The sequence below is a fragment of the Musa acuminata genome, chromosome BXJ1-8, assembly GCF_036884655.1.
Source record: "Musa acuminata AAA Group cultivar baxijiao chromosome BXJ1-8, Cavendish_Baxijiao_AAA, whole genome shotgun sequence".
Lineage (NCBI taxonomy): Eukaryota > Viridiplantae > Streptophyta > Magnoliopsida > Zingiberales > Musaceae > Musa > Musa acuminata.
The window spans coordinates 48,787,978-48,797,839 of record NC_088334.1 but is presented as its reverse complement, the minus strand read 5'-3'; the positions used below and the strand labels follow the sequence as shown (position 1 = coordinate 48,797,839).

The window sequence follows — 9,862 nt, the reverse complement described above, 5'->3', positions numbered from 1 at the left end:
TGTTAAGCAATAGATCCTCAAAATTATTAGTTTGTTTTCATAAGTAAATTTTTGCCTCAAGATAGTTTACTAGATTCATTGGGTGTTGGAAACTTGTACCTTTTTTGTTTATGATGATACCCACTCACCCAAACAATTGAAAGATAATTTAGTTGGCTGAAAGAAAAAGATACCTAAGTGCAGTTTATAATCATGCGACCAGAGATCAGTACTAAGATTCCTAGCACTTAGGTTGGTAATCTATAAGAAATAATTGTAAAAACTGTTCATCTTAATAGCAGAAATGATCTGTTGCAAGACAGAACAAAATAAAGCCTTCTAAATACTTCCTGGACAAACAAGGGCGTTGTTTATGACCAGTGTGTAGTTGAAATCATGTTACCAGAACCAAATTCAAGATATTTATGTTAGATGTCAGCTAAGAGACCAAAGGCACCCAAGGGTTCATAACAGTAAACAGAGATAAACCCAACTTTACCTAAAGACCCAACAAGTAAAGGGCAGACCAATAGTTTGAAACCTTGCTGGTACCAGATCAAGAAAAGTATTCCATACTTCAAAGTGTGATTATAAATTTGCAATTAATGTGCCTCGCTTGGCCAAACAGAAAGCCTGATCCCATAACTTTTGATTCCACTATTCCAAAATTGATCACCATATAACTCAAACTAATGAAAATAACCTAATGAAAATCTCATAGCAATATGCATGGTATTACGTAAATTGAAGTTGAGAAAAATACCTGAAGATATGTAACGATGCCAGCTTACATAAGCTCTTGTAGGCATGACCTCAATATTTCAAGTCGTACTTCGAGTGTCGGGGTTCTCACATGACCCTTGGATGTCTCCTTAGACAACAAAAGCAATATGTGCAACCTAAACAAAAGTTGAGCTTGTATATTTTGATCACAGAAGCCACCATATATTTCACATAGAACCAAAACATTGAAGAATTTAAACCATAGTGAGCACAACTTGAGCTAGCAAAAGTGAAAAATAGCAATAAGAGAAGGATGAATTATTTATCTTAGCACGAGGTAACTGATGTGACATTGTCAAGTTAGATAGTGACAAACTCTCACTACCTATCTGATCATGCAATTGATTTCTCCATTGTCAAGCATAAAACAGCAAAAGCTTTTCCCGAATAATTAACGACACATTGTCATTCATTACCTTGACGTTAAAATTAATAAGATTTTGGGTATCAGAAGTTTATACTGTGTTCCTTGATGCCCATCTTTCCTAGGTTGGGTGACAGGCTAATCATGCTGATCAAAACCGAACATAAGCCCTGATATATTGTGACAACTCCTGGGGATCCACAGGGAACTGCATCCTCAGCCTCTCGCAGTATTCACTGTCGTATCTATTGGCTTCCATAATTAATGCACGCTAGTGCGATTGTTGAATCAACACCTTCACATCCCAAACCAGGGTGGGGATACATTTAAACTGCTAGATACATGGCCACATGATTCTGAACTAGATCAGCACCATTGCAAATGATTGTGAATTATCAGGAACGACATTGCAAATGATTGCTTACCAGAATTTTTCTTTGTTCAATCCTTTCAGAATCTTTAAACAGCTAAAGTTAATTCAGGAAAATTTTACCTTCAATGATGAAGCGCAAATGAGCACAATATTCCTTGTATCAAGCATGTCTGGACAGAGTTTTCAGAACTATGTTCATATTGAATCATCCATTGATTTTATCTGTAAGCAACAAGTGACACATGTCACTCTTTTCATCTCCATCTCCAATGCATGTTTAAGCGGAATCTCAAAACGTAAAGTCTTTTGCAAAGAGTTCTAAATGCGTCTTGAAAAATAACATAAACAACAGAGACCATTAATTATCCACTCTTCCTCAAAGAGGACTTCTCTTCACTTTCTTTTTTCGGTAAATACTCTTCATATTGTTGAACTTGTTCAGCATATCTTTAACGACTCGATTCATTTAATTTATATATCATGGTCATTCATACATAGACTTGCCCTATAAAATCAAGTTTTTATGCCCTAATGGCAGTGTGCCATGTAGCACATCAGCGTATCTCAATACCAGGCAGCTAATCTCTCACTTCCCTCGTAACTCCTTGATCAGTTTGAAGGGTGTTCATGGTTATGACCCAATCTTGATAATTCGTGATCTACCATTTTGCCTCCGTCTGCATCGAGGTTCCGTATAAAACTTCTCGACGCTCGCAACTCTAATTCCCTTGCGTTCTTCCTTATCACTGTTCATCAGTGTGTCAAAGGGCAGGGGAATCCACCGGAAAAAGGTGTACACACTATACTCCTACCGTCACACATCTCAAAAGCCACAAGCATTCGCGGTCAATTGCTTTGGGATTTCGCGGGGATACAAGGGAGGTGGAGAAAGAGACGAACCTTTCAACGGCGGTGCGTATGTTCCCCGCGGCGGCAGCTGTTGCGATCGAAGGTTTAAGCAGACTCAACTACAAACACAAAGACAAATCGATCGATACAAATAGGGCGCGAGAACTAAAAAAAAAATGAGGAAGAAGAGTTGGGCCACCGGAAAAGATGACCTCATCATCTGCGGTGGAGAACGTGCGGGGTGGTCTGCGACGCCCTCAATGTGGCCGCGCAATGGCTTCCTCTCTCCTCCGTGGGAGTACTTGAGATGAAGAAGGGAGCCAGAGAGAGCGCGAGGGACGAAACGGAGAACCCCAATTCGAATGCTTTCACGAAGGAACAAACCCCCAATTTAAAGAAATCGTTTTACGCGCGCGTATTTGAGATCTGAAATCCTTCAAAAGAAACTTCTAAACAATTATTTTGATACATAAAAAGATGAACCAGTTCGTTAGACTGGAAAAATCGTAAAGCGGTTTTTGAATTGGTTCGATTCTGTTGCAATGTCAACTGTATTATAAAACCGATCTGAACTGGCAAACAAATCATTTTTTTTTTTTTTTGGGAAATCATGAATTTTTGAATTTTTGCCATTGGGATGCATAAAAAATTAAATATTTAATTAAGTTTACAATATTTAAATTTTATTTATGATTTCTATTAAGATGGAAAGAAAAAAAAGAGAAATATTTATACTTTCAGATCCCCTAGTAAAACAATGCATGAAGTTTATTCGATGAAAGACCGGATTTGCTCACTTTTATTTTTGCTAAACTAAAATATGAGGTAAAAAATTAAACTCGGTTTAAGCATCCAAATCAATCCTTAAGGTTGCCTGATTCTTCTTTTCCTACACCTCTAAAACATGATCTCAGTATTAAAGCACCAATTAATTCAGTCCAAAAAAAAATTTAATGTCTCAGTTTTTTTTTTTTTGATAGAATGATTGCTAGTTGACTTAATTCAGTCCAAAATTAATGTCTAATCACTATAGGTAGATATTCCTGTAAAATCCATCAATAATCAGAGCAAAAATTGAAAGCAAAACGAAAGATATATCCATCATATGATCTGCCCAAAAGAGTTGAATGCAGAAGCCAAAAAAGGATGATGATGCTGTAATTGACCAGTTCACTGAGGTGTTTGCTCCCCCACACCCTGTCCATGATTCAATGGGCATCATATTTGCATGAGTGATGCAGTGTCATCTTACTATAATTTTCATTTGAATAAATCATGTTAGTTTAATTTCCTAGATCGGTCGAGTAGAATAAGATGAAAACAAAATGAGAGAAAAATGAAACAAATCAAAATTTTGATTTTGATTGAAGAACAACCTGCAAGAACAGGAGGAATCTGATCAGCTAGAATATGGGGGGCCAAATAGGAACCTCTGCTGATGCTTTTCCCACTGCACATGCTGGAGATTTGACAGGCACTTGTGGTTTGCTGTCTGCTATCACAAACAATCAAGAAAGAAGTAAAGCAAGAATGGGGCATCCATGGAGCTGGTCCTGAGATTAGACCTGCTTAGACTCGGAAAAAGATCACTTTGAGTAATCTGATGAAAGTTTCATGTTTCTTTCTAGGTCAAGACATAGATCACAGAAAGTCTATCAAGAAGGAAAGCAAGTGTGGGGCATCCATAGTGCTGGTCTTGATATTAGACCTGCTTAGAGTCAACAAGAGATCACTTCACACTGTCAGTCATATTACATGAGTAATCTGATGAAAGTTTCATGTTGCTTTCTACTTCAAGACTACTGCTCACTAAAAGACTTATAATTCCTCTTGTTAGGTTCACAGAAAGTCTATCAAGAAGGAAAGCAAGTGTGGGGCATCCATAGTGCTGGTCTTGATATTAGACCTGCTTAGAGTCAACAAGAGATCACTTCACACTGTCAGTCATATTACATGAGTAATCTGATGAAAGTTTCATGTTGCTTTCTACTCCAAGACTACTGCTCACTAAAAGACTTATAATTCCTCTTGTTAGGTTCAGAATTCATAAGAAAAGGTAATATTTGTCATTTTAGTGCATTAAGCTAGTAGCTTGTTAACCAAATGCAAGCCTCATAGGAAAAGGACTACCAGGCAAGTTGCAAGACCTTATTCCATCACTTATTCTCCAAACAAACATCTATCAATATCCCAATAATTCTATAAATGTATCAAGGAAGAAGAAACTCTTGGATACAGTTCTTTTCCAGAGGAGGATAGCTCTGATGATAAACTGGTGTAGGACTTTGGGTATTATCTTATTTTGTGACAAAAACTTAATAAGGGTAAAAAGAGAAATAAAGAAGATCCAAATTATGTAACTGACATTTAATTGCATAACAAATAAAGACACTTCTGTGGTATGGAATACTTATAACAAGACTTGCTGCGGTCAGAATCCATCATTTAATTCAAGAAAACATGCTGCAAACTTGCAATGCCAGAACACTACATGGAGATCCAAAATGCAGAGAGAACCGAAAACTTGGACTTAGACTTGAAATTGCCAAACCAATATAAATGGCCAAACATACTGCAAATATGCCACATTCTATTCAGTGATTCAGCCTCTAAGAACAGAAATGGCCACCTATTCAGTGATTCAGCCTCCGAGAACAGAACTGAAAAGCTTTTATGGAGCTCTAGTAAATCACTTGCAATTTATTCAAAGACTGACAAAATCTTGTAGCCGATGTTTTTCCTACAATTCTGATCTCCAGTCCAATATGTAACACAGGTTTGCCATTTATCCAACTATTCTCCAGGATTTCAGATCATATATTTATCTAGAGTATTTTCATTTGAAAAGACCAACATGGAGGTCTGTTATAAAGTGTTGTCACTGATCTACATGTTAAAAAAATAAAAAGAAAAATTGCAACAAGTAACTAATGAAGTCAGATGAATGCCAGGAATAATGAAGTGATACAATAATTTAACAAGGTCCCATGACAAGAAAAGCTGGCTCAACCAGAAGCTTTGTTCCTTACAGCCGTAATAACAGTGTAGCCCCAAATAGTTACCACATCTTATCACACAATTCTTAGAAGCATAGCCAGGAAAGAATCTCTAACACAACATTCAAGTATCCAAACAACTCATAAGAACAGATAAATATTAAAAGATCTGCAGATTACATATATAAGTATGCTATCAAGAAATATAATATGGTTCACAAAATGCAGAAAGAAAATTAGTATATAGAGCTCTCAACTGCTTTAAAAAGGTGCTAATATTATGTCACAAGTACTTTGGCAGAAAACAGAAAAGTTCATTAGAGCTGGAGCTACCTACTGACTAGTATGAGAACTGATCTTGATTCCCTGTGTTGAAGATGAGAAGCAAATATATTTTCATCAGAAGTGGTACAAAAGTAAAGAGGAAGATGAAAAACTGAAAAAGAAAAGAAATTTGTTAAAAGCATTAGAAAAGAACAAATTGAAACATTAGATTCAGAAATATCAGGATCTAGATAGAGATGAACGGTAGAAGAAAATACAAGACCTGGACTCCAAATAATTTAGAGGGTTCTGACAATTTCTTGCATTAGAATGCTCGTGACATGTCCTCCAAAAACAGCACACAGAATAAATATTATAGGTAAAGTTTTCATGAGTTGGAATTGGTGATTTTCTCTTAAGTACCTTCATGCATCTTGTGATCTTCTAAACACTAGCAAAGTTTCAATAACTGCTACGGATAATTGCACTAATATACTTAAGGCTGGATTTATTAAGCTTCTGCTGATGCATGATTAATCTGCACAAACTGAGGAAACAATGACACCAAATGGAGAACTCAACCAAATCATATATTACAAGCACAAAATCTATAGAGCATCTAGCCCATTCCGTAGAAGAATACATGAATAAATCAGTCTCAACAGAAAATGAATCCCAGAGATAGAACAATTGGGAACCTCACCCATTTTTGAGCCTACAACAATGAGGTGTCATATCACATACCATGGAGGAAGGAACAAATGAACAATCTCCGAAGGTAGTCAAAAGTCCACTGAGCCCACTAGTAGGCCCCAGGCATGCATGTGGAAGCTATCAGCTCTTTAAAGTATCATCGCACATGAACACAAGAACTATCCATGCCTGCGCTCTTTTTCAAAGGAACCATTCACCTATTCCAGATACTCATCTCCATTATGAGACTACAGTTACCAGTTTATCATCAAGACTTTTCCTGTAACCCCCAATCAATATGAAAAGCCACTAATTTACTCAGCCACTTTCTCGCTTGCAGTTCCCTGGGAGAAGGTATCTGTACCGGTCAGCATTCTGAATTAGATAACTTGGAAGATTCACTGCAGAGTAAGAACTAGGAATTGGTCCCAACTTGGCAATGATTTTCTGGAATGTGTACTCCTCAGGAAGCATGTCAAACAGGTCTGCTCCATGGCATATGACATCTTGAATTCTGGAAGGACTCAAGTAATACGAAAATCTGATGCGATCGACATGGCTGTAAGCTTTCATTTTGAATATAAACTCGCTAATATGCCGGAAGCAGAAGCTGCAGTGCCATCCAGAATCAGCTAACAGGTCATCAGTCTGACGAAAATGGGCATATCTGGTCTTGCCATCTCGATATCGGTGAATCGAAGCTCTCCAGCTATCATCATCAACATAGAACTCAAAGGAGTAGAGGTAGTTCCGCAGCTGGAGATGAATCATTTCTGGAATATCATCACACCACCTCAGCAGGTTGATTGTATGGCCACTGGGGATCTCATCAACATCAGACATGATCAACAGGTCATCATCGCTGATGCCAGCGATCCTGATAAGCTGATCTAGTGCCACTCGTTGGTAGGACTCCTCGACAAAAGGATTCTCACCTTTCATGAATCTCCCCCCAACAGTCCCATAAGTCAACCGTGACTCCAAAAACTTGAAGCGGCTTCGGTTGCTCGCAAAGAAAAGGGGCTTCTTCAAGCCAGTGAATGTCGAATTGGACTCAAGCAGGATGAACTCAGAGACGTACGGGCTGAGCTCATTCCACCGGACTTCGAGAATGTCAAGCTCATTGCTGAACAAGACGGCATCAAAGACGCGCCTAGGAATCTCTCGAGTTCCCCATCCGTGGAGCTTGCATAGGTTCTCCATGGAGACGTTCTCGTGGTGGTAATGGGGTATGGTTCTGAAGAGTTTAGGGGGGGATTCCCACAATGGCCGGAGGAAGTAGGTGATCTTCTGGCCATGGACATGGATAACGAATATGAGGATGGGAACGCCGATCAAGAGAAGTAATAACGCCTTGAAATCGAACCACCGGAGGGCGCATCGGAGCCGCTTAGACATGCTAAGAGCTGCCCTTGAAGCCTGCAACAAGGTCCAAACACAATGTAAGACTAGATCAAAGCCAAGAAAGGCTCTAGAATCCCTAGATTTGCCAATATGGGGGCGACAAGCACGAAATCTTAGGTGTTCAGTCGAACATTGTAGGGTTCACAAGGAGAAAACGCGATCGATCGCCACAAATTGCGATCGGAAGAGATGACTACCTCACCGCAGACGTCGTCGCAGATATCATCCGTCTTCTTGGAGCGATAAGGGTACCCGCTCTCCGGCATACTGAAGAAACACCCCCAAAGAAAAAGATCGACCTTTTCCCCAACAAGAACAAATAAAAAAAAGCCGTCTTTTTCTCCCCAAAGGCAAGATTTACCCACAGCGACGCTCCCCCGGCGCGGATCGGTTCCCGCAGCCGTCCCACCCGCCCTTGATATCTCTCTCCTCTTCCCCCTTCCTCTATTATTATTCCTCCTCTGTCTGCGGCTGTTGGGTAATGTAGTAGTATTACGCTTCCCTAACACTGTACTCAAACCTCTCTAATTATAGCCGTTTGAGCGGTGGGAGTGCTGTGTTCTCTCTCCCCACTTCCAATCCTACGCCAAGGCATCGAATAGAATTAGTCGCTGAAGGTAGAAGACGGATGCAGGCTTTTTACCGTATTGTATACGGGGAACACAACGAGAGAAGAAGCAAAGACGACGACAATGAGCGTAGGTCTCGCCCAAAACAAAGCGTGTTGTTATTGTCCGGATTTGTTGGTATGGACTTCAAAGTTCAGGGTTGGCATGTTGATGTCGATGCTCACATTGACCCGTTAAGATTTGGTAGGTTTCTTCTTATCTACTGTAACCGACTCCTCTTCTGAATCATTGACTAGCACAATTATCAAAGCATATTATGTATATAGATGAAATATTGTATGACAATTAGAGTAAGTTTATCTTTCACAGACCAAATCTATAATGAATTGGCCCCAAAACCATGTGGAATTGTTCAATGTTGATGAGATCATATCACCCTAACCTTGGACTTGATGCCCAAAATTCCTCTTTCCTCACCCCTAAGAAATCAACTAAGTTGTCTTGCATTCATAAAGATACAATGAAAGTGCCCACCAAGTCCCACGTCCAACCATGAAGTCCACTATCTAAAATAATGATGCGTAGGAATATTCTTAGTCTCTGATGATAACTATGCATTGGTGTCATACTACCAATTCCAATCATAATTTCCCCATCAGTCATTTATCATGAACTTCCATGAACTTTTGCTAATCGCTAATGATGTTAATTCCATAACTTAAGTTAAAAATAAAAGCTATAAATATATTAAAAGACCATAATTTAATGACTGTTGATTTGAATTAAGCTTCAATCAACGATGAATTTATAGTTACTAACAGAGGCTAACTGCAGTAATACATATCAAATTTTAGGTTCTGAAAATGTGTAAATATGTGTGTGCAAGTTAAATTTAAATACATAGGATAAATATGAAAACCGTTAACTTTGAAGGAACATCTATGTATGCAATTGTGTCAATATTAGTTGCTTGTAGCAAGGGCTTGATTGAGTCCAACCATTAATGCTCCTAGGTGGAATTCTACTCACCAAGTCCAAATCAATGGAGTTCCTTGTTTCAGCAAGAACTTGTCAACCATCATTTGGCCTTGCAGTTTATATTTTCTTGGTAGCCGACATGAACAACAAATTTAAGAATGAGATTGGTATGTCATGCATCAAGTTGAAGCTATGCAGAGAATTCCAAATACGCAAACTGTCCACTTTACAAACATACATAGTACCCAGTAGATATACCTTTCAAGAGCAGGCAAAAAAACACTACTAAAAGACATTTAAGTTGAATGTTGACTAGAGAAGATCATATGATGTTCAGGATCCATTAATCAAAATGTAAATACCTTGGTTTTCATGACTTGACTTGACCCAGGTCTTCAGTAGGTAAGTTATCTTTGACCTCCTTTGCAAATTTAATGTGTCCATGTAGGTCTAGGATTTGAATCCTTCCAAATTCATATATATCAATGATCACTTGCACAGTAACTTCTATTCCCTCTCAATGGCTGGACTCGAAGAATTCAAAAGGTTTCAGACCATGATACCATCACCAAGTTGTAGGCCAATAATGACATTTGACATATTGCAATCA

At 38.6% G+C, this 9,862-nt stretch overlaps 1 protein-coding gene across 2 annotated transcripts; it reads right to left on the bottom strand.

The window, feature by feature from the left end:
- Nucleotides 1–6,179: 6,179 nt before the first annotated feature.
- On the bottom strand, nt 6,180–8,107 carry LOC135588462 (uncharacterized). Of its 2 annotated transcripts, none has more exons than XM_065080594.1 (2): nt 7,903–8,107; nt 6,180–7,720 (listed from the first exon to the last, which is right to left on the bottom strand). In XM_065080594.1, the coding sequence occupies exons 1-2, from the start codon at nt 7,969–7,971 to the stop codon at nt 6,620–6,622; spliced, it is 1,170 nt and encodes a 389-aa protein (XP_064936666.1). In that variant the 5' UTR covers nt 7,972–8,107; the 3' UTR covers nt 6,180–6,619. The 2 variants fall into 2 exon arrangements, with proteins under 2 accessions (XP_064936666.1, XP_064936667.1); XM_065080595.1 differs by having other exon boundaries at nt 7,908–8,078.
- Nucleotides 8,108–9,862: the final 1,755 nt, after the last annotated feature.

What these genes read in the sequence shown, in the direction of transcription:
- LOC135588462 (XM_065080594.1), bottom strand. Translation starts at nt 7,971, where the DNA reads ATGCCGGAGAGCGGGTACCCTTATCGCTCCAAGAAGACGGATGATATC. An exon ending in GCGACGACGTCTGCGGTGAG is followed by an intron (nt 7,721 to 7,902) that starts GTAGTCATCTCT and finishes ACCTTGTTGCAG; the next exon opens with GCTTCAAGGGCAGCTCTTAG.